The sequence below is a fragment of the Misgurnus anguillicaudatus genome, chromosome 21 (genome assembly GCF_027580225.2).
Source record: "Misgurnus anguillicaudatus chromosome 21, ASM2758022v2, whole genome shotgun sequence".
Taxonomy (NCBI): domain Eukaryota; kingdom Metazoa; phylum Chordata; class Actinopteri; order Cypriniformes; family Cobitidae; genus Misgurnus; species Misgurnus anguillicaudatus.
The window spans coordinates 57,578,134-57,602,658 of record NC_073357.2 but is presented as its reverse complement, the minus strand read 5'-3'; the positions used below and the strand labels follow the sequence as shown (position 1 = coordinate 57,602,658).

Below are 24,525 nucleotides of genomic sequence, written 5' to 3'. Positions count from 1 at the left end.
TAAAAGAAAACACCACTGTTTTTCAATACTTTACTGTGTTCTTCTCTCAATTTAGACAAATTAACAAATACTTATTTTTTCTCAATGCATGCACATAATTGTCATATAGCGTGTCCATTTAGTCCAGCACCATTCATTAAGATCCAAACAGGGATGAATTTAGAAGCCACTGAACATTTACATGTTTTCCCTGTTTAAAGACTGTTACATAAGTAGTTACACAAGTAAATATGGTGCCACAAAATAAAACACTTACTGGTGTAACAGTCTTTAAATAGGGAAACCGTAAATGTTCGGTGGCTTCTAAATTCAGCCCTGTTTGAATGGTGCTAGACTAAAAATGGTGTATGACGATTAAGTGCACGCATTGAGAAAAGAGAAGTATTTGCTAATTTGTCTACTATGTTCTTCTCTCAACTTAAAGTATTGAAAAACAGTGGTGTTTTCCTTTAAACTGCACAATTACTGATTTAAGCAAAACTGGGTGATCAGCCTACACAAAACATTTAACTGTACAAAAACAATAACGCAAACTTTGTAATGCTAAAACTATGAGCAACATGCAACACCAAAGTCTAAAAAGGCTAAAGGCATTCAATTTAAACAAGGCCAAAGCCACTCTCCACAGACTGTAAACATATCATCATATCAGCAGTTAAGGCTGAAAGAGATGTGTAGTGATCTGGCAGACGAAGACGCTCGTAACACGTATGTGCCTTTGGCAACTGGTTTGGTCTATTAGACCGAACAATTTCCAGGTTGAGGGTACGTGGAACAACTTCCCAACCAACCCAGAATTTCATAAGCTTTCGTAAGTTGTTGGGTGATGCTGACATAAGGAGAAAAAAGCCTTAATATTAAGACATGTTTTGTTTACTCCAAATAGCCATAAAAAAACTTTTAATGTAATAATACAAAAGTTCTTACCGTGTTCAACAAAGGTTCTCAAAAAGCCTGTAACAAGATTCAGTTTTTCCGACAGCATGTCGTCAGCGTCACTGTCGTCACTTTCTGCAGTATGTTGCAATTTAGGCCACTGGATAGCTTGCAAGATCATCTGTAATCCATAAAAACAAAGCTGTAGTCTTTTAGCCATAAATGTCATATTTTAATTAATAACATAGCCATTCTTTAAATAAACTATAATTTTTGCACAATTTACCTGAGGTGCAAGTTCAACATCACACTCTCTTGGGAACAGCACTGGTAAAACATCTGGTCTGAAGCTCACAATTGGCCAAACACCAGTCTCCTTCAATCCCTTTTTTAACTGTTTCACTTGGGCACTGACTCGAACAACTACCTGTACATGAGGTGCATGTAAGCATATAATTTGGAAGCAATAAAGAAAGAGAGGCTATGCTGTATCGTGAATAAGTCCTGTATGAAAGGGTTAAAGGCACTCCACTTCCTGAGTGCTCACTGTGCCTAACAACGCCTTTCAGCTGTGATTTAAGATACAGCACAGCCTCTTGTACCTTACTGCTTACACATTATATATGTGTATATATATATACTTATGTATTACAGCATGACTGAGAAGCTGTTGGAAGAGCAACATCTTGTTAGTCGTCTTGTTTGGCACTGTAAAGTACCACTCCAAACACAGGTTGTTCACTCTTGAGGTCTCTTCTTCAGTCCATTCGTCTTTCAGAAGCTGTAAAAAAAAGCACCAAATACTATCTACCTTACACAATTGACAGAATTTTTTTTTTAAAAGATCTAGTTAATTTCATGTACTCACTAGTCTAATTGTCTCCCTTTGTTCGATGTCTGGGCAGTCCTCCAAACAGAGCTTTGTGGTGGCTGTGTCCTTTGTCCCACTTGTCAAAGAATAAACTATTGCCAGGCTTAGCCCTGATAAAGCAGGACCTTGATTGATTAACGAGTGACCAATCATTCTTCCAGCCATGACCAAAAGATCACTCTCAAGGAGTACTGCTGATGCAGTGGGCAAAAGATGGTCAATTTCTCCTTCAAACAAAGTTGTCTCAGCTGCATTTCCTAATAAGAATGAATAAACAACAACTACAATAAGGAAGTTGTAAGAGCAGGGTCTGATTTTGTTTTTAAAAAGCATTATAAAGTTTATTATATTTTCTGGATGTTTGCTAGACATTGTTAGGGTACTCAGATAGGTTAGCCATCAGTTAAATTGATTACTGGTCTGGTCTGTTTTTTTTTTTTTTAATGTAATACTATTATGAGGAATCAATACATTTAGAACAAAGTACTTTATACGTTTACTAGATGCATAGTCTTATACATTTGCTAAATTATGTATAGTAAATGTATTAGCAACATCATACCACAGTTCAGTTTAAATCCATGTTTTAATTTAGCAATGGTTGTTGACAGGATATGTCTAGTCACACCAATGCCAATTGCAGCATCACCTGTAAAAAATAAAAACACAACAATCAATCAGAACAGTTTATTCCTGTGCAGTTTATTCATGTTACCATTTTGTTAAATAATTTAAAGGATGTGTGGAATATTTTAATATATTTAAATATTAATTAAAATAATTGATATATAATATATAAAAGGTTGTTCATTTGTGGCTTGAAGTCATTGTAAAAAACTGAATGCATTTACTCCGTAAAGTTAGTGATGTCTTTTTAAATTACACTGTACTTAATGTCTGTGTTAACAAACAGGAAAATGTGGTTCATATAAAATGCTAAAAATCTAAAGTGTTTATTAGCCACAATCTCTATAGGTTTAATGTAATACCTTGAATATGACAGCTGAATGGAGCGGCCCACTGCTGCTTTTCACGTCTTTGTTTGTAGAATGAAATGAGGGACCTGTCCCTTTCCTCATCAGTATCTCTAGCATCTAGTGACAGCAAAAGTGAGGGCTGCCTTTTACCCCCTTCACGCAACTGCTCAAGAAATAGCCGGACAGCCTCCTGAGGGTTTTCCACAGTTTTCCATTCTAAAAAAGAATAACTAATTAAACCTTGATATAAATGTAATGGTCAAATACAGAGTCATCAAAAGGTATATTGACCCCTTGTAATGAACTTTTCTGCAGTAATTTGCAATAAAAAATGTGATCTGATCCTTATCAAAATCACAACAGTACACAAACACAATGTGCTTATGCAATACTGATAACATGAACACAATTCTAATTACTAATGTCTTTATTAAACACATCCAGGATTTGATCAAATTGTTATGGCAAAAAGCTTTTCTTGCAAAATATACTTTTTCTTGTTACGATAACAGCGGAGATAGTAAGCACACCAAAAAGGTCAACATAGCCAATAATCCTCTGCTGCGTCCGAAACCGCCTACTTCATATTATATAGTATGCGAAAAGCAGTAGGCGAGGCAAGTAGTATGTCCGAATACATAGTATTCGAAAAACAGTATGCAAAAGTAACCGGATGACCTACTACTTCCGTATAAATTTTGCAGTGTGCATATGATGGACACTTCACTATCCCATGATGCCCCGGGAGAGGAGTTATCCCACAAAGAAAGAGAGGCATGCGGCTGTTTTCGCGCTGGAATGACATGACGTGATGACGACGTATGTCACTTGATGTAGCAACATGGCGCATGTAGTACGTCCAAATCTTATTCATACTACCAAGATTCATACTATACAGTACCTACTGTTTTAACGGCAAGTAAGTAGGTCCTTCATCTCATTCAGTACCTACTGTACAGTATGCAGGTTTCGGACGCAGCCCTCCTCTAATGCATGCAACGTGTTACACTTCTTGATGTTCATAATTACAATTTTTAAAACTTAACCTTTAAACATTAGAGTTCACATTTACAATTTTGTAATTCACCTTCGTTTAATTGTTCTGAAGAAGTAGACATTCGAGCTGTAGATGATGGCCCTGGTTGTTCAATGTCATCTTCCGACACCTTGTCATTAGAGAATGATCTGAAATCAAGACAGAATAAAAGCCATTTACCTTACAAACACTTACTGATCATCATCCCTGGTTATTGTGATGTGTCATTTTTTGTTTTGTAATGTCATGTACAGTACTTTTACTTAAGGCAAAAGTATTACAAATCATAAGTCCCAAACATAAACACTGAAATTAGTGCTAAGCATATATTTCAAAATACACAGATTGTAATGATAAACACACAAGTTATACCTGTCAGCACATAAGCTACAATGATAAGGTAGAACTGACATCGGTAACTCCTTCTGGCATATAGGGCACATCTGTAGTTATCAAAAAGACAAATAAATAAAAACAGTTATTAGGAGAGTAAGTTGTAGTTTACATATAGTACAGCAACATGAGAAATAAGCATTACCCCAAGGCTGTCTTCAAGTGTTTTGGTTTCAGCTGTGTTTGTGACCACCTCCTCTGTGTTATCATCTTCACTTTCGTTCTCCACAATGACAATATCATTCTTCTGTAATTTTGAAATTAAGACAGTATCTTGACCTCTGTAGCTACAGTGTATTTTTCTTGCGTAACTATACTGATGACTTTCAGTGTAACATAATGCATGTCACAAAAACATGTTCTGCAGCCATACAAAACTCACAATCAAAGCAAAATTTTATGCATCTTACATTTGAATTAAGTTGGCATTCCTCAGCATGTAGTGCCAACATTTGCAGTGGCATGGTGGTATTACATGTGACACAGGGGACCTTAGGCATCTTTGAAAATTCAGCTGAATTGTAGGGAAGAGGCTGAGTGTCCATCTCCTCCTGAAGGGGTACCAGAAAAAGGATATTTTTGCCACTGTTTGAGACAGACCGTAGTTGCCGACCAGAGTAACCCTCTGAGTCCATTGTGACTAAAGACAATTTTCTTTGGCCACTTCCTCCTAGAGTAGAATGTGCAAGTAGGTAATGAAAAGTGAATCACTGGCAAAAAATCTGAACAGTAGAGAACTGAGCTCTTGAACAGTTTAAAATAAACAGTTTTACCAGTTGCTTTGTAGAGCATCCACCTCCCTTGAATTGGACGAAGTTTTGGGAATTCTTCCTCCATAATTGTGACTATCTATGTAAGTTATACATGAAAGATTTTTATCAGGGAATGGTTAGACGTGCACCACAGCAAATAGGTTGTATACAAACAAAACTGAAAGATTAATAATATTATTACTAACATCTTCATGTTTGTAGTCCTCGGGTACTGACACAGCTTTTTTTCCTAACCCTGCCTGAGTCAGCTGCAGTTCTACAGTAGACTTCGGGGTGACAGTTGTGGGTGCTGGTAAGACACAAACTGTGAGTTCTGTGCACTTGATAGGAACTGTCCGAGCAAACCGACCTTTGCCTTTTTTTGCTTCAGTTTTTGATTTAAACATATTGGGAAACTGTCTAAAGAAAGCAAATGAAACACATAAGTTATAAATATGGCTAAAGATTCAAACAATGAGTAGTATAAAAAAATAATTTTACCTAAAATTAACATTTCAACTTATTTGTTATGTTTTTACCTTTTTAAAGCCTCGTTCACTTTGGCAGAGGTGTCAGTGATGGTGTTGGAATGAAGGACTGTGCTATTGCTAGAGGGAGTAGTGGTGTTGAGGGATGGATATGGAGGTCTGACTGATGTAGAAACAGGGGTGCTGTGACCAGCTGACAACTCCCTAGAGATGGCTGTTACTAGAGCCTGAGCCATAGTTTGTACAGTGTTCTATAAATATCAAAAACATATATTAATTATACATTAAAATACAATACTAAAATAATACAAGTCACAATGTAGTAAACTCAACCAGAGCCCAATTTAACAATCTGTCAAATTAAAACTTAAATGCATGTAACTTAACTATCAATGTTTCAGCTGTGTCAGTAAAGTGACATTAGGTCATCTTATAATTGTATATTGTGACTTTTGGTAAATTTAACCGTGTGTTTGTATCTCTATTCAAAACTGTTATCAACTTTGTCCCAAATCATTAACGATTAGCATTGGCTGCTAACGTATATTTGTCTTTTGAAGTAGACGCTATCTGACTAACGTTAAGCTCGCGCTATTTAATGTGCACTTCCGATGTAACGGATACCTTCGAGTCTATGCGGCGCTTCTCGTCTGGTGTACAACACCCCAACACTGTATGGTACATTAGTACAATAGCACAACCGATGTATTGGTTTAAACTTACCCCAGAAGCCGTCGTTGGAACTTGTTGTCCAGCCATGGCTTGTTGCTCTTTTTATACTTTTAGCAGTGTGACTTCTTTAAGTGTATATAAGTAACTGTTAATACAATATTTCACAAGTTACGAATGAAAACATGATTTATTTAAGATATAAATTGTGAAAATCCAGGGCCAACACTTTTTTGCTAAAATAGTTTTAATTAAGATCCTAACTGTAATTGGTACTCACCGTCAGCTTGGCGGTTCAATACTAGCAACTGGCCAATAAAAAAAACCTGAGCAACTGATTTCCGGCATGTGTGATACTCTGCAAGACTGCCACCTAGTGGTGACTGCTTGCCTTAGGCACAGCTGTGCGTGTGGATCTTTCAATGCCAAACCACGCAATTAAAGTCTCAAAACTCGTATGAACAGAACAGGATGAATGCACGCGCTTCGCCTGATCCACAAATGCACATCCTCTTTTTTGCGTGCACAAATTGTGATCTAATGATACGAAATATGCCAACTGAATTCACAAATATGTCTCTGTTTGTACAAATCGATGCACATTCACGTAAATATTAAAATTTGCAGACACAAAATCAAAGACATATTTTTAGTTCATTCATTGATAGTTGTTTGTATTTGGCTCATAAAATGCTTTAAACGGCGAAATGAAAGTCTCAATATACAAATGAACAGAACGGGATTAATGCACGCGTGTCACCTGATCCACAAATGCACATCTCCCTTTTTGCAGGCGCAAATTATGATATTTGAATACACAATAAAACATTTGTATTTGTACATTTGTACAAATCGTTACACGTTCATTCAAATTCTGAATTTCACATATTCAAATCTAAAGACATTTGTTCGTGGATAGTAAAATACATTTGTAACATGCATCCAGTTCACAGATAACTGTGTATGTATTTGTTAATAATATTGAGTCTGATTTCTTTCCATAGTGCTGCATCATTCGCGCTTCAAGCGCCAAAGCTCAGCCTGAATACGAGACGCGATGTCCATGATTATGCAGGCAGCTACCGGTAAGTGTTTGAGGAAGAAAGCATTCTTATATTAACAGTTTCATGCACAAAATATGGGACACGTTGTTACACATAACGATTCAGGGACATTGTTTTTCATGGCAATCCCATATTAACCTGAAGAGTTGCAAACGTGTAACAGTGTAGTGTATGTAGTTTAAACAGACTGTTTAGAAAATAATAAAGCACAAACAATAAAATAATTGCTAACTGCAGTAGTAAGCTTTTTTGTTTGCGTTTTTTTGTAATGTCTGTTAAATAAGTATAATGTGTTATACTGGAGTGCTGGAGTAGATTGGGAAGAAATCTGATGGTTCAGTATTTTTCTTACCCAGTCTGAATTTTCACTGACATCACAAAAAAGTAAAATATAAAATACAAATAAAATAAAATAAAATAGGCCTTATCTATATTTGTTGTTTCTGACATGTGTAACCTTAGTAAATATGAAACCTAAGATTAAAGGTGCCGTAGGATGTGTTGTCATAATATGTTAAATTGTTCTATGACAATTACATAGAAGGTATGTTGCTTTATTAAGTGCAAAAATTATCCAGAAACATTTTTACATGTCTATTTACAACCCTAGAATTTGTCATTTTAATTAAAGGTGCTGTATGTAGTTTACAGCGGCCTCTAGCGGTGATGTTTCAGATTGCAACCAATAAGTTTACAAGCACGTCCTCGAACTCATGAGCGACGGCCAGACTGACATTTAACACACCTGAGAAAGCATCACACAACATGCTGGAAACTCAGGTAAACTCCCACTGCAACGTTTAATTGACTGCATTTAGCCTGTTATGTGGTGTTACTTACATTTACGGTAAGATAACGAAAACGATTAGTGAACTACACTGAACAATTTCAGTATTAACAGTAAAGCCCGGTATATACTGTGCTATTTAAAATAGTCCTTTAGGGTTGTTGCTTGCCACACTGTGCGATCAATATCGTAGTTTAGTCCATGTCACACTGTATAATCTCAGTTTCCATCAATGTCAGACTGTACGAGTTTAAAGACTTTTAAAAAGCGGACGCACGCAAACAAACATCCGCAGTTTTACGTCATCGATCGACGACGGCTGGGCAAACACGTTAAAGCGAAGGCTAGCAAACCGAAATAACGTCTAAAAAACTAAAGCAGATAATCAAAATATATTTGACATGCTTTGTAGTAAGGTTAGCTTACCTGTCCAAAAGGATGAAAGCAAACTCCGGATCCGTTTTTATACCCAAAACAAAGCAGAGGTTTCTCCATAATTCATATGCCCTGCCAATGTTAATCCGTGTTTTTGTCCTTGGTTGATCCGATTCACGTTTGGCCGAACTTCAGCAGATAACTTTTCTTCACAATATGTGGAGTTTGTGTTGGAGTCTGTGTTGTGCTGGGAGCAGGTCGTTTCAGTCTGTTATCAGACAGTGTCGTCGCTGTTGAGCGCAAAGTCAGTAGACGAGTAGACGAGGCGAGAGGCGAGTGGCTCGGGAGCGCGCATGCAGGTGACGTCACTGGATTTCGCGCCAAATCCGGCCCGGTACTTTCACATAAAAATAATAATATTTTTTTTCAGAGGTAATAGCAAAACCCGCAAAGTGGATCATTTTAGTGTGAGATTACAACACATTTGCACAAAGGCAATTGAAAATAGATTAGTTTAAGTAGAAACGTTACGTACAGAACCTTTAAATGGTCTATTTTTGCCCTATTTGAAAGGGTCATGAATAATAATGTTGAGCTCTGCTCTGATTGCTCTGCTCTGAGGCTCATGCCAGAAGCTCACATTAGTAAACAGACCTTATATTTTGAGCCCTTACAGTATCAGACAAAAATACATTTTGAGTAACAACTAACAACTAATCAGCTAAACGCTAGCATATGATATAGCATTTATTGGCATGTAGTGCTAACTCAGCAGTTACAACTCTGTTATTAGCATTTTAACAAATTTGTAATTAATATGTAATTTAATGTTTTCAAAACATGCACATTGTGTAATGGCTACCTTTGCTGCTCTATAAACCTAGACTACTAAGGAGACCATGGTGTCTGTGTGAACTGATTATTTCGTAGACATCTTTTGAAAATTAAACAATTGCGTGAGTTTGAGGAAGATAAAATTAATTAACTTTTTTAAATAATTTTTTAAAAAACGAACTCAGAATTGTGTTAATATATATACTTTTTGTTTAAAAAAAAAAGAAAAAAAATACATAATTATGAAAGGTGCCCTTTATTTCACTTGAGCCCCTGCCCCTTAAAATGTCTGTGCACGTCCCTGCCCTTGACTTAGATTACATTTTATGACAAATTATTTAGAAAACCATGAAATTCTAAAGGTTCACATACTTTTTTGTGCCATTTAAAAGACACCTGTCAATAAAATCTGTATCTACCATTCCAACATCTCCATCACCATGGGCAAGACCAAAGAGATGTCAAAGGACATCAGGGAGAAGATTGTAGAAGTGTACAAGGCTGGAATGGGCTACAATACCATCATCAAGAAGCTTGGTGAGCAGACAACTGTTTGTGCGATTATTTGAAAATGGAAGTAACAAAATCATCATCAATCGCCCTCCGTCTGGAAGTCCATGCAAGATCTCACGTCATGAGGTAAGGATGATTATGATTCGAAAGGTGAGGGACTCATGTTTTGCTTGGGAATCAAATACTTTTTTGACTCACTGACTGAATTTGTATTTTGTTTGATATTCTGTCTCTATCATTTAAAATAATTCTACTATAAAATTATAAACATTTTCATTTCTTTTAAGTGAGCATTCAAAATCGGCAGGGGATCAAATCATTATTTCCCCCACTGTACAGTCACATGTGTATTATCAGCATCACAGACTTTAAAAAAAGTCCACAGTGTGACCACTTTTAAGCGTTTTCTTCAGTATGGGAAGACAGCAGATGAACTTTGAGACTTTGTGTCCGTGCGTAACTCTTATCACACAGATGGCACGAGAAAGGCTTCTCATGAACTCGTATGTGACACTTAAGATTTTTTTTTGTTTTAAAGCTTTTATCACAAAGATGGCACGAGAAAGGCCTCTCACCTGTATGAACTTGTATGTGGTACTGAAGATTTTCCTTTTCTCTAAAGCTCTTACCACACAGATGGCATGAGAAAGACTTCTCATCTGCGTGAATTTGTATGTGCTGCTTAAGATTTTCCTTTTGTCTGAATCTCTTATCACGAAAATGGCATGGGTGAGGCTTCTCATCTGTATGAACTCGTACGTGCTGCTTAAGAGATTCTCTATGTCTAAAGCTTTCATCACAGACATGGCACGAGAAAGGCTTCTCACCTGTATGAAGTCGTATGTGAGACAGAAGATGTGCACGTTGTTTAAAACTCTTGTCACACTGAGGGCACTTGAAAGGTTTCTCTCCAGTGTGAACTCGTATGTGATCATCTAAATGTGTTTTTGATGTGAAACTCTTCCCACAATGAGGACAGATGTGAAGCCTATCATCACTGTGAATCCTCATGTGAAAAGTAAGAGTTTGTTTTTGTGTAAAACTCATTCCGCAATAAGGGCAAGAGAAAGGCGTTTGGTCACTGTGACTTATTATATGTTCTTTCCGTGTCTTTTCTCCAGTGTGAGTCTTTAAATGAGCATTAAGACTTCTTTTTCGTAAAAAACCCTTATCACACTGAGGGCAGGTGAAGGGTCTTTCACCAGTGTGACTCACTAAATGTTCCTTAAGATGACTTTTTTCTCCGTAGGTCTTTTCACATTGAGGACAGGCGTATGGCATTTCTCCGGTGTGAGTCTTTATGTGAACATTAAGACTTCTTCGTTGTTTAAAACACTTATCACAATGAGGGCATGCAAAGGTCTTCTCGCCAATGTCACTACCTAAATGATCCACAAGGTGGCTTTTACTTGTGCAAGTCTTTTCATACTGAAGCTTTTCACCTGTGTGAGTCTTTATGTCAACATTTAAATGTCCTTTTTGTGAAGTCCCACCATAAGGATGGCATGGAAAAGAGATTGTAGCTTCTTCTCTTTCTTCAGGTGAATCCTCATCAGTCTGTGAGCAACTAAAAGTATTTTCTTCACTTTTGAAATTGTGGTGCTGATCTTCATCCTCCACTTCATTTTGTCCTTGAGGTTCCTCTTTCACTCCCATTAGGCCTAAAACGAACAGATTAACATTAAATTAAATTAACAAAAAATAAACCTGAATTTAATCTCAAAATGCAAGAAATATTATTGTGATGTCACAATATTTTCTGTCATTTCAATTCCATCAGATGTAGATGACTGTCTTTCTCTTTTATAATAATTTTAGTAAAATTCCTCATTATAATATTGTGCAGCACTAATGACTTTATAACCAAAGTCAAAAACTTTATGCTCTTCATCAGTCATTAAGATTAGACACAAACCTGTTTTTTGGTGAGTATGTTGAGGTGTTATTGTGAATGATTCAGGATCAGTCTCCTCTTTAACACACTCCATCATTACAACAGTGGATCAGAATAGTAGAGTAGTTGAATGTGTTGTGACAGCAGCTGCTTGTTTGACTTCTTCACAGTATTTATAGATGAACTGGTGTGATAGTGACTTCACTGAAGATTGTGTCATTTAAGATTGTTTCTTCAGCATCTACCTGTGAAGATATACAAATGACCAAAGTTATAATGTAACAACAAATACGCCAAATGAGATATACATAAGTTTGTCTCTAGTCGAGCCAGGCATTAAAAAATAAGAGCTGAAAATCATTTTGGGAAAAATAAACATTTAACTTGATATAATCTGCATGTACTGTTTCAGAGTGATGACAATAATGTTTTCTGTGGTCTACAAAAAAGGTTGACCGATAGTGAATTTTACAGATACCGATAACTACTGTATAAGTATTGAAGTAAATACTTAAAAAATTGTTAATGTTATTCAGTTTGTCCTGCAAAGTTTTCTCACTGGTGAATCAGGCATAAGATGTGGGCTTCTGGTCGGTGCGTGTTCATGCATTTTTGAGGAGGCGTGGCTTTAGATGCCGATTTGACGGAGGGTGGGATCGTGATGATTTCAGTGCTAGTAAGCTAAAGTTAGCATTTTTCAAAATCAGATACCCTAACCCTACCTTTAACCCTTGTGCATCAATTAAAAAAAGTTACACATAGGTTCACAGGGGACAAAAATGTCCATGTCCATAAAGTGTCATAAAAATATTACAGATTTATATTTTTTTCCACTTTCACTGATGCCATTTTTTTAACCAGCATCAGCTTTAATCACAATGACCAAACATTCATTAATTTTCAGAATTTTAACCCTTTAAATGCTGGTTTGTTTACACAATGCCACTGTTGTTTTTTTATGAAAATAAGAAAAATTTGAATTATTTTCAATTTACTAAATGCTAAGCAGATTTTTTTTCTTTGAGTATTACAGCCTTGGATATGTCAATGATTAACAACAACATTACTTTTTTATGCAGTATCAGATTTAAAAAAAGTTACCTCTCAGGTCCATAAAGGACAAAAATGTCCATGTCAAAAAAGTGTCATAAAAATATTATAGATTAATATTTTTTTCCACTTTCACTGATGCCATTTTTTAACCAGCATCAGCTCTAATCACAATGACCAAACATTCATTAATTTTCAGAATTTTAACCCTTCAAATGCTGGTTTGTTTACACAATGCCACTGTAGTTTTTCATGAAAAAAAACGACACCACCTTTGCAGCGGTTGTAGTCTTGTGATTTCCAGTACAATATATTTTTTCCATTCAAACTGTTCACAGACGCGCACACACACACGCACATTCTGGTTTCCATGTTTTGTGGGGACATTTCATAGACTTAATGCATTTTATACCATACAAACTGTATATTCTATTCCCCTTACCTGCCCCATTCTCTAACACCAACCATCACAGAAACCCTTCTACTACTTCACATTTTCAAGAAACATCATTCTGTTTGATTTATAAGCTTGTTTTCTCATGGGGACCTCAAAATGTCCCCACAAGGTCACAAACATACTGGTATTACTATCTTTGTGAGGACAATTGGTCACCACAACGTGATAATTACCAGGTACACACACACACATAAAATTTTCATTACACACATACAAACCACACTCTGACATCCATACCAACACACCCACACAATTATAGCTTCATAATATATCTAATTGGCTCTATAATATGCATAAGCAGAAAACAACAATAAAGCGATAATTTGCTTTATATGCCAAACCTAAAAAAATGGCACCATCTGGTAAAAAATAGTAAAAATTTTAATTGTGAAGCCTTGCCAACAGAATGAAAACCTGTTAACAAAGATTGCATCATTTTATAGTTGAATGGCACCGGGATTAAAAATTACAGTTTTAATGAGTTTCAATGGGGACATTTTTGTCCAAAAGGTCCTGAGAGGAAGTATTTTGTGTACCTAGTAGAAAATAGATTTTTTAAAGGAAATGAAGGTGAAATATTAAAATTCCAATAAAAATGCACACCTGTGGCAAATTTTATGCAGTTAGCATTAACGCAGGCAACGTTATCAAAAAAACAAAACTGAAAAAGACAAAAATGTCCTCAAGGATGCACAAGGGTTAATGATTATCTAATCCAATCAAAATAATAAAAGATGTATTGCAGTGATGATAAAAAAGTAGTGAATTCAGATTTTGATTAGTTGGATATGTAGCCGACACAGCTGCATATAGTTTGCTTTCTCTGATTATTAATTTACAATATGAATAAACCTTTGATAAAAGTAACTAGCTGGATATAAACTAATGCAAATCAATGGTAATAATCATGAAATTAAACATTTGGGTTAAATTTACCTGTGTGTATTTTTGTGTAACAATTTGAGGTACCACTAGTGTCCTGATGACAAACTTTCTGCTGTTGTTTCTCGGCTAATGCAACATCTATTCAGCAAAATTAATGACCTTATAATGATATAAAGCCATGGACGCAACTCTGAATAACTAGTAGGGCTGGGCAAAAAAAAAAAATCGATTTTAAGATTAATCTTTTTTTTTTTAACGTGGTCGATTCAGAATCTATTTTTTATGCAAACATTGAACGTAAGATTAACACTAATCAAATTACTAGTCTTCTTAACTAGATGTCACCCTCTTTTTTGCCTTTTGAGGCGAGCCTGTCATTCTTTCATTTAGTCCTTAAATTGGCGGTTTGGGGTGCTTCATCGACATTGATGCCACCTTCACATAAAAAGTAAGAGGTATGGAGGCATTTTAGATTTCGCTAGCAAGACGACGACGACGATAGTGTTGTGGCTTTTAATTTCTTTTTATTAATTACCCACTTGTAAACTTATGTTCACTGTTCTTTTTTATTAATATAGTATTTGTTAAATTGAGAATTGAGTATAAAAACCGACCCGAGATCCGGAATCGAAAATTGAATCAAGAATCGAAATCTAATCGATTTGATGGCTTGTGAATCGAAATTGAATCAATCTGGAACATCTGAATCGATACCCAGCCCTAATAACTAGCGTCATGCATTTTGTGCATGCAAGTCAAGCCTGTTTCAGAAGGAGAGTTAACTAAAACCCTCATTCACACAGCACTTTGGACACAGAAAATAACCGTGAAATTGCCAGACAGACATCTGTGTGAACGCAAAAACGTACCGTAAATGTTTGGGGATTGCTACTGGAAAGAGGACCTAGTAACATTCCTGGAAAGTCTTCTGTGTGAACAAGACACAGAAACAATGCCAAAGTGAGGCTGTCAGGTCATCGCAACAATGAAGTTATGGTTCAGGTCTTTAAAATGAGAGATTTACATGCAGAATAAAATTCATGACGAGAAATGTCTGCAAACTGGAATGAAGCAGAGATCATGGAGCTCGTGAAAAATGCCAAGATCATTTTCAGCATACTAAAACAGCATGTCACGCACTCCTTTATAGTCTTATAATAAACAAAATGCATGCAAGTGGTTTCTGGAGAGAGAAATAACGGATATCAAACTTCAGACGCACAGAGAAAAAAAACGTAGCACTTAAAACACGTCACGTGTCTTTACGGGATCTGTAGTGCTGTTGTTAGTAGCCTTATTATTTTTTTAGGTTTAATTGCACAGAATTCATAATAAATTAATGTATTTTATTAAATGTCTCAAACTGGGGACCACGAGATGGTGCCAGGGGGCCCCAGTTTTGAGACATTTTACAAAATACATTAATCTATTACGAACTCTGTGCAATTAAACCCAAAAAAACAACAAGGCTACTAACAACAACACTACATCCACATATGCAACCCAGCCAACGATCGGTTAGTAGACACGCCCCTTACTGCTGGTTTGTTACAAGTGTTTTTTGGTAGTCGGCCGGACTATCTTTTCCAAAGCGTTTTTTATAAATCGTGCTCCCCGCCTTTAAATAACGGTTAAAAATTAAACATACATGACTCAAGGAGCAATTTCCCACATCAACTCGTTTTTTTTATATTTATATATAACTCGAAGTCAACCTACTTAAACTAACATATTTTAGATGTTCTGTAATCGAAAACTTTAAAGTTCCGCAACTCGGAGTAAATCAACACAAACAACGATTATCCATCTGCTATTTTAAAGAATTGTATGGAAAAGAGGAGCACGAATATCACTTAAATTCATGTAACTTTAATGCTCATAAAGAGATTCGAAAAATCATACACGTTTACCTGAATGGCTTGAAAAGTGAAGTAAATCTTAACTCTAGTAAATCAGTAACTCTACTTTACAATAAAGAACACAATACTGTAATCTTAATTAACATTGTTTCAGAAATAGTTAAATATTTATCTGTTAGTATATTTATAAGTTTAATTTACCCCCTGATCTTTCCTCAACCGAAAGACGAGCGGCAGCGCATCTCTTATGACGCCACCACACGGCAGGCTCCAGGAAGCAAAATAAAAGTCCCTTTATTCAATCTATGTCAAAATAAATAAACCATCACCTTGACCAAAGAAAATATACAAATCATGAATGTATGGGTAAAATAAATATGTTTAAGGTAAAATATCCCACATTTGCAATACAGAATCTACCAATAAATATAACACCTGTCTTTTTTATTGTTCGGTTGCTGCATTTAAAAACAAAGCATGAAGCAGACTGACTTATGAAAAAATAACTTATAAGAGTAAGGTCACACATACATGGATAAAATCTAGTTAATATATAGATAATGTAGTTAAGTGCACCAGTTTGATTTCCATTTTTTAATTGTACACTATGCAGGTGCTGGTCATATAATTAGAATATCATCAAAAAGTTGATTTATTTCACTAATTCCATTTAAAAAGTGAAACTTGTATATTATATTCATTCATTACACACAGACAGATATATTTTAAATGTTTATTTCTTTTCCTTTCATTTTGATTTTTACAACAAGGTAAATCCCAAATTCAGGATCTCAGAAAATTAGAATATTACTTAAGACCAATACAAAGAAAGGATGTTTAGAAATCTGGGCCAACTGAAAAGTATGAACATGAAAAGTATGAGCATTCACAGCACTTAAACTTTACGAAATTTTTCACTTGAGTTGAATAAATTAACATAATAATGAATGTGAAATTATTTGAAAATAGAAGAAACACAAAATAATCATCAATTGCACTCGATCTGGAGCTTCTTTCAAGGATAATTATGATTAGAAAGATGAGGGAGTCCTGTTTTGCTTGGGGATCAAATACTTTATTGACTTACTGATTTGTAAATCTTTTTTTAACATTTGTATATTACGTTTGATATTCTGTCTCTATCACTTAAAATAAATATACTATGAAATTATAAACATTTTCATTTGAATGAAGTGGGCAAATGCACAAAATCAGCAGAGGATCAAATAATTATTTTCCCCACTGTACAGTAACAGAATCAATAAAAACTCTTTCCACAACGTGAGCACTTTTAGGGGTTTTCTACAGAATGGTAAGACAGCAGATGAACTTTGAGACTTCGTGCCTGTGCGTAACTCTTATCACACAGATGGCACCAAAAAGGCTTCTCTCCTGTATGAACTCTTATGTGACGCTTAAGATTTTCTTTTTGGTTAAAGCTCTTATCACACAGATGGCACGAGAAAGACTTCTCATCTGTATGAATTTGTATGTGCTGCTTAAGATGTTTTTTTTGTCTAAAGCTCTTTTCACACAGATGACACGAGAAAGGCTTTTCACCTGTATGAATTCGTATGTGCAGCTTAAGATTTTCTTTTTGTCTAAAACTCTTATCACAAAGATGGCACGAGAAAGACTTCTCATCTGTATGAACTCGTATGTGCTGCTCAAGAATTTTTTTTTGTCTAAAGCTCTTATCACACAGATGACACGCGAAAGGCTTCTCATCTGTATGAATTCGTATGTGACACAGAAGATGTCCTTGTTGTGTAAAACTTTTCTCACACTGCGGGCACCTGAAAGGCTTCTCACCTGTATGAATTCGTATGTGCAGCTTAAGATTTTCTTTTTGTGTAAAACTCTTATCACAGAGATGGCATGAGAAAGACTTCTCATCTGTATGAACTCGCATGTGCTGCTTAACAATTTTCTTTTGTCTAAAGCTCTTATCACAAAGGGGGCATGAAAAAGGCTTCTCACGTGTATGAACTCGTATGTGCTGATTAAGAGTTTCTTTTTGTCTAAAGCTTTTATTACACAAATGGCACGAGAAAGGCCTTTCACCTGTATGAATCTGTATGTGCCGATTAAGATTTTCTTTTTGTCTAAAGCTCTTATCACACAGATGGCATGAGAAAGGCTTCTCACCAGTATGAATTCGTATGTGATGCTTAAGAGCTCCTTGTTGTGTAAAACTCTTGTCACACTGATGGCACCTAAAAGGTTTCTCTCCAGTGTGAATGCGTATGTGATTCTCTAAATGTGTTTTTGTTGTGAAACTCTTTCCACATTGAGGACAGGTGTAAAGCCCATCATCACTGTGACTCCTCATGTGAACATTAAGGGTTTGTCTTTGTGTAAAATTCATTCCACATTGAGGGCAAGAGAAAGGCGTTTGGTCACTGTCACTCCTTTTATGTTCTTCCAGCAGCTTTTCACATGTGTTTGTCTTTTCTCCAGTGTGAGTCTTTAAGTGAACATTAAGACTTCTTATTCGTAAAAAACCCTTATCACACTGAAGGCAGGTGAAGGGCCACTCACCAGTGTGAGTAACTAAATGATCCTTAAGATGCCTTTTATCTCTGTAGGTTTTTTCACACTGAGGGCAGCTGTATGGCTTTTCCCCGGTGTGAGTCTTTATGTGAACATTAAGACTTCTTCGTTGTTTAAAACACTTATGACAATGAGGGCATGCAAAGGTCTTCTCACCAATGTCACTACCTAAATGATCCACAAGGTGGCTTTTACTTGTGCAAGCCTTTTCATACTGAAGCATTTCTCCTGTGTGAGTCTTTATGTCAACATTTAAATGTCCTTTTAGTGAAAAAGGTTGGCATGGAAAAGAGATTGTAGCTTCTGCTCTTTCTTGAGGTGAATCCTCATCAGTCCGTGAGCAACTGAACAAAATTTCTTCAATTTTGAAATTGCTGTGCTGATGTTCATCCTTTGTTTCATTTTGTCCTTGATCTTCCGCTTTCTCTCCCATTAGGCCTAAAATGAACAAATTAACGTGAAATGAACAAAAATTAAGCCTCAATTTAATCTTAAAATGCAAAAATGATTAATGTAATCTCACAATATTTTCTGTCATTTTAAATCCATCAGATGTAGATTTCTTATTAATAATCATTTAAATGTGGAGTTCAGCTGTATCTCATGCATTTTGACTTCCTCATGCTAAACACAGTGAAAGTGTCAAAATAGCAGTTGGACGTGTTACCGATTACTGTATTTCTGTGCCGAATGTACTTCCCAGGGTTCGTACAATTTTCTGAAAGTTTTTTTAATACAAGTCCAGCTGACATATGAGCGGGTCACCTGCCCACTTGAAAAGGGGGCACACGTCAATCAGTGGGAGAGCGAGAACCGAGGACGCTAGAAGTCACAGGCATCACTTCACGCGAAAGCTTTGTTTTTTATCAAGACTCAACAATGGCATGAAAGAAGAAGTGTGTTTTTGGATGTAAGCAGTGCTTTAAGTGAGCCGGTATCATGCACCAGTACTCAGTACCGCCACTTCAAAATATAGCTCTTGAGCATACCACCACCTCTCCGTGCGCCCAGAACGTGCTTTTAGCGTACCGGAACGCTCATTAGCACATCTGTTTAAATTAGAGGTTTAATTTAATCCTTTGGCTGCACTGCCACTTTTCAGAGCACCCTTCACAATGCACGCTTCCTAATTCGTCCCACCGAGAGCAGAGACTACATTACCCATACACCCTTGAGTTTTACAAGTTAAAAGCGCATGCGTTGCTTTTGCTGCTGTCAGTGTCAACTCAACGTGGTCTGGAGAGGTGTGTATTTGTGTGTGAAATGTGCAACCATAGCTGCTCGGTTAAAATGAAAATACAAATAAACACTTAATATGCCCTCCTGGTTTTAGACTCTGAGTAGTAAAAGAACAAGGTCAGAATCAGAGGACTCGCTGGCTGACATCCCACCAAGCCAGAATGATAGCTGCAGGTCAGACGCAAGCTTTTTCCAATAGGTAGGCTACGTGACAATCTCTGCTGTCGCGGCTGTCAGTTTGGTTCCCCTCGACCCCCCTGATTTCCCCAGGCGATGTGCGGAGTAAAAACATTTTTGAAATTGTAATATACATTTAGTTTAATAATTGCTAAACTACAAGTGAACGAAATTTCAATGAATTTGAATGACGTGCACACAATAGTTTTACCACCCGCAAAATGGAAAACAATGGGACAAAGTGATGACTTTCGTGTTTTAAATGTCCAGTATTTTGTTATTCTTGAACCCAAAGACATGGTCTTTGTGTCATTTTAAAGTTTTTTTCAAGCTCTTTCTATCTGAACAACTAGTTTTAGCATTTAACCATGTTGAAAATGTTACTTTCATACCTTTTGCAAATTTTATTTATGTTCAGTAGCTATTTCTAGCTCAAGCAAATCCACAAACTCCACAAAAAAAAAGGATTTATTATGTTTAACAAGGTCATCTGTTGACTGCTCTATATAAAACAACTTCAATATAGTTGTTGGTAATTTAGGGAAGGAGTCGAGTCAGCAAAAAAATTCAAATAAAAAATAGAGTACCGGCACCTCTTTTGGGCCACTTAAAGAACTGGATGTAAGGACAAGAAAGCCAGCATTATGGAAACAATGGATATCGTTTGTTTATCCGAGGTAGCAGCAGAGTTTTGCGTTTGTTTACCGCTGGATTTCATTGAAAAGTCTCAACCGGGTCATGTGTTGCATGCAGTAAGACTTCTGTGTTATGTTGGAAATCGGCGCTTTAGTGCATATAATGTAAATGACATGAACATGTAATCATAAATCATAAGTTATCCAGTGTTGTATCCTGTGTTGCTTGGCTTGTGACTTACTCCTCTCGCACCTCCTAACTCATTTTTCCTTACGTTATCGGAAAGAATCAGTAGAGCTGATTTGTCGTTTATAAATCTGATAAACCTAAAGCCTCTTCGGAAATAATACTCAAGATTAACATAAGATGAGCAGAAACAGCTTGTGTTATGGGAGCTTGAGTTAAAATCCTTATTATAATATTGTACAGCTCAAATGACAGAGTCAAAAACTTTATGCTCTTTATCAGTCATTAAGATGAAACACAAACCTCTTTGTTGTTGAGTATGTTGAGGTGTTATTGTGAATGATTCAGGATCAGTCTCCTCTTTAACACACTCCATCATTACAACAGTGGATCAGAATAGTAGAGTAGTTGAATGTGTTGTGACAGCAGCTGCTTGTTTGACTTCTTCACAGTATTTATAGATGAACTGGTGTGATAGTGACTTCACTGAAGATTGTGTCATTTAAGATTGTTTCTTCAGCATATACAGGAACAGACCTGTGAATATATACAAATGAACAAAGATATAATTTAACAGTCAATACGCCAATTGAGATACAAAAACGTTGTCTCTAGTCAAGCCAGGCATTAAAATATAAGAGGTAAAATTTAAAAATAATTTTGGGCAAAATAAACATTTAACTTATTCTGAATGTACTGCTTCAGAGTGACACAATTATGTTTTCTGTGGTCTACAATACATAAACTGTAGGGATATGCAAAGTAATAATACATTTGTATGTCTATTTTCTCTATTGAAGGTGTTTAATGCTGCTACGTTTTAAAATATGATGTAATTACATATATTTCAACAGAGCTTAGATTACATTTTGTTGGGGCGATTGGGGACAGGTGGGTCTCGGAACCCTTCCCTACCTCCAAAATGGGGAATAGCAGAAAAGGTTTGGTGTAGTATTGTGTGCCAATGCAGACATACTTTCCAAAACCTGAGTTTGAATACCACTTGGTTTTAATAATGTCAAACATTTCTAAAGTCAGATAGCCTTATATGCCTAATTTTTAGCTGCTGTTGTGTTCTTTATGTCCATGGGATTGCATCTGCATATAGAATGAGTATAAGGCTAAATAACTTACAGTCCTCAGTTTATTTGCCTCAGATATTTTAACAGCGATGAAAAATTAAACATACACATTGCGTGCTTAGTAAACCTAACTGACTTGAACGAACTTATTTTAGCTGTTCTGAAACAGAATACTCACAGAATTCCCATCTCCAAGTAAGTCAACAGAAAAAACAGAAATTATTCATTTGCTATTTTAAAGAATTGTATAGAAAACTAAGTGGAACTTGAATATCTCTTATAAATTCACGTAAAGCTCATAAACAGATGAAAAATCTACCTGAATGGCTTGAAAAGTGAAGTAAATCTTAACTCTCACTAGTAACGTTACTTTACAATAAACAATACAACACCGTAATCCTAATCAACATTGCTTTAATAATTGTTAAATATTCATCTTTTAGTATATTTATTAGTTTAATTTACCTCAAAATCTTTCCTCAACCGAAAGACGAGCGGCAGCGCAAGAAGCGCACCTCTTATGACGTCACCACACGGCAGGCTCCAAGAAGCAAAATAAAAGTCCCTTTATTCAATCTATGTCAAAATTAATAATCCATCATTTTGGCCAAAGAAAATATACTAATCATGAATGAATAGGTAAAATAAATATATCTAAGGTAAATTATCCCACATTTGCAATACAGAATCTACCAATAAATAACATTGCAAAATATAACACCTGTCTGTTTTTATTGTTCGGTTGCTGCATTTAAAAACAAACATGAAGCAGACTGACTTATGAAAAAATAACTTATAAGAGTCAGGGCAGGGCACACATGTATAAATAAAATTAACTGGAGACGTATCCTAAAGTGCTCCAGGGCAGCTGTATGAAGCCCAGAGTATATTTCCATTTTGCTTGTACAATATACACTATACACTATATCTTGTAATCTTTCAGATACAGTAATCTAGAGACACGCAGTGCTGTCTTGTGAATTTCAGTTAAATGATTCCTTCAGTCACAAAACAAATATTATCTTTCCATCATATCCACAATTTACAAACTTTTGATTTTAAGTATTTAGATGAATTTTATGTGACCATTAAGATGTGCTTTACTAAAGAAACTCTTATCACACTGAGGGCAGGCGTACGGCCTCTCACCCGTGTGAATCCTTACGTGGCACTTAAGCCGACTTTAGTGCATGAACGTTTTGTCACATAGGGAGCATGCATACGGCCTCGCACCAGTGTGAATCATCATGTGATCTTTAAGGTGTCCCTTGTGTGAGAAAGTCTTACCACAAAGATGGCATGTCAAAACATTTGTAGCTTCGGTTCTGTTTTTTAGTGCAAATCTCAAATGTTTGTGAGCAACTGACAGAATTATGTTCAGTTATGAAATTGTGGTGCTGATGTTCATCTTCAATTTCATTGTGTTCTTGACCTTCCTCGTTTACTTCCATCAGGTCTAAAATATTATGAAAAGGCAAATCACAATTTAATATCAAATTGCAAAAGGAAAGATTTTTCTGATGATTGGTCTTTGTGGCAGGGGGTGCAAAATCAAAGTGTTAGTAATGCAGGACTGTAAATAGCCATTTATCAGGTGATGTATCATTTAGGGCTGTGCAATATATTGAAACCACTGAAATATCACAAGTGTTCGTGTCACAATGGTATGCAATAGGCTTGTTCAACTTCATGCGGCGTCGCAAAAACCAACAGGTGGATGAAGTCAAGGAAAAGTGATAGTGATTCGAGAAAATAATCATAGGGAGAGGTCTAATTTCGAAACACTCTCGCTTTGACGTCACCTGCCTGTTGGTTCTTGCAGGGAGCATGAAGTCGAACAAGCCTATTAACTAAATGGCTTCAATACTTCAGTCTAATGCTGCGAACACATCAAATGCGAAGCATCGCGTTCCTTGCTCTAGATTACTTGTGGGATTTAAAGGGACACACTTTCAATAAAGATTAATGTTTCTATGGGTGAAATGCTCCTTTAAGTTTGTTTCATGTGAACTTCAACTTTGTTTGCGTTGAATAATATGTTTAAATAGCGGGTATCTTCGAGGCAACTGTGTCGCCCGATTCACGCCAATCACATCGCCCTGTGCGAGTTCATGTCTTTGCATTGTCTTTGTATGTAATCTACTTGCGCAAATGATTGAATTCGCATTTGATTTGTACGCCTCATAAGTTTTACGTAGATGCAGACAGCATAGAGACTGGCAAGACACAGAGAAAAGTAATGATTTCTTAAAAAAAAAAAATAGATGTGCTGATTATATAATTTTCAGTGTTTAAGTATATTGTAATATAATAAAAAAATGTTTTGCAAACTTTAAGTGTTATGGTATTGCATATTGCATTATATAGCAAGTAAACACATTTACACAATGCATTTTCCTTCAATAACGTGCAGTCCTTTTATCATTACAGCTTAGATAAAATGTTGCAATTGTTACTGTTTAGTCAACTGTTAAAGGGATAGTTCACCCAAAAATGAAAATTTTGTCATTATTTACTCACCCTCATGTTGATACAAACCTAATTAAATTTCTTGGTTCTGATGAATATATTTGAGGAATGTTTGTAACCAAATTGATAAGCCCCGTTTACTTCCATAGTATTCGTGTTTTCTACTATAGATCTCAATGGTGCTTCTGATCAGTTTGGTTACAAACATTCCTTACAATATCTTTAGCCCTATTCGCATGGGATTAGTATTATCTGGTGACCTCTAGAGATTTGTAATAATTGCGGAGGTTGTCTGTGATCTTAAAGAGCACCAATGGTCCGATTCACGTTTTTACATTTCCTTTGGTGTGTAAGTGTGTTTTAGTACATGTTTACGATATGCAAAAGATAAAAACCCCAAAGT

General features: G+C 36.0%; 4 protein-coding genes across 6 annotated transcripts in view; all 4 read right to left on the bottom strand.

Annotated features, from left to right (window-relative positions):
- Nucleotides 1–24,525, bottom strand: part of LOC141349017 (uncharacterized) — a 105,240-nt gene that overhangs the window by 27,508 nt on the left and 53,207 nt on the right. The gene's annotated exons all lie outside the window — the stretch shown is intronic.
- LOC129441489 (uncharacterized) lies at nucleotides 5–7,062 on the bottom strand. 2 transcript variants are annotated; one of them, XM_073859449.1, is made up of 15 exons: nucleotides 6,117–7,062; nucleotides 5,445–5,644; nucleotides 5,112–5,325; nucleotides 4,927–5,002; nucleotides 4,564–4,823; nucleotides 4,299–4,400; nucleotides 4,133–4,203; nucleotides 3,812–3,909; nucleotides 2,737–2,940; nucleotides 2,310–2,396; nucleotides 1,745–2,004; nucleotides 1,529–1,657; nucleotides 1,163–1,303; nucleotides 928–1,057; nucleotides 5–829 (listed from the first exon to the last, which is right to left on the bottom strand). In XM_073859449.1, exons 1-15 carry the CDS (start codon nucleotides 6,150–6,152, stop codon nucleotides 600–602), a joined length of 2,238 nt encoding a protein of 745 aa, XP_073715550.1. In that variant the 5' UTR covers nucleotides 6,153–7,062; the 3' UTR covers nucleotides 5–599. The 2 variants fall into 2 exon arrangements, 1 of the variants encoding a protein (XP_073715550.1); XR_012360105.1 differs by lacking the exon at nucleotides 5–829 and having other exon boundaries at nucleotides 1,163–1,299.
- On the bottom strand, nucleotides 9,402–16,085 carry LOC141353073 (uncharacterized). Its single transcript, XM_073859487.1, has 3 exons — nucleotides 15,982–16,085; nucleotides 11,551–11,774; nucleotides 9,402–11,296 (listed from the first exon to the last, which is right to left on the bottom strand). The coding sequence occupies exons 2-3, from the start codon at nucleotides 11,624–11,626 to the stop codon at nucleotides 10,032–10,034; spliced, it is 1,341 nt and encodes a 446-aa protein (XP_073715588.1). The 5' UTR covers nucleotides 11,627–11,774; nucleotides 15,982–16,085; the 3' UTR covers nucleotides 9,402–10,031.
- The window catches only part of LOC129441745 (uncharacterized), a 29,889-nt gene continuing 21,863 nt past the window's right edge, over nucleotides 16,500–24,525 (bottom strand). The window contains exons 1-3 of one of the 2 annotated variants that reach the window (XM_073859464.1): nucleotides 22,119–22,217; nucleotides 20,875–21,108; nucleotides 16,500–18,771 (exon numbers count right to left, since the gene is read on the bottom strand). In XM_073859464.1, coding sequence (XP_073715565.1) covers nucleotides 17,072–18,771; nucleotides 20,875–20,950 — 1,776 coding nt within the window. In that variant the 5' untranslated portion in view covers nucleotides 20,951–21,108; nucleotides 22,119–22,217 and the 3' untranslated portion in view covers nucleotides 16,500–17,071. Of the gene's footprint in view, nucleotides 18,772–20,874; nucleotides 21,109–22,118; nucleotides 22,218–24,525 lie in introns of those variants that run through there. The other variant, XM_073859463.1, reaches the window with a different exon arrangement.

Coding starts and splice junctions, on each gene's coding strand:
- LOC141353073 (XM_073859487.1), bottom strand. CDS start 11,626: ATGATGGAGTGTGTTAAAGAGGAGACTGATCCTGAATCATTCACAATA. Junction 11,297..11,550: donor ACATACTCACCAAAAAACAG/GTTTGTGTCTAA, acceptor TGTTCGTTTTAG/GCCTAATGGGAGTGAAAGAG.
- LOC129441489 (XM_073859449.1), bottom strand. CDS start 6,152: ATGGCTGGACAACAAGTTCCAACGACGGCTTCTGGG. Junction 5,326..5,444: donor GTGAACGAGGCTTTAAAAAG/GTAAAAACATAA, acceptor TGCTTTCTTTAG/ACAGTTTCCCAATATGTTTA. Junction 4,204..4,298: donor CACTTGAAGACAGCCTTGGG/GTAATGCTTATT, acceptor TGATAACTACAG/ATGTGCCCTATATGCCAGAA.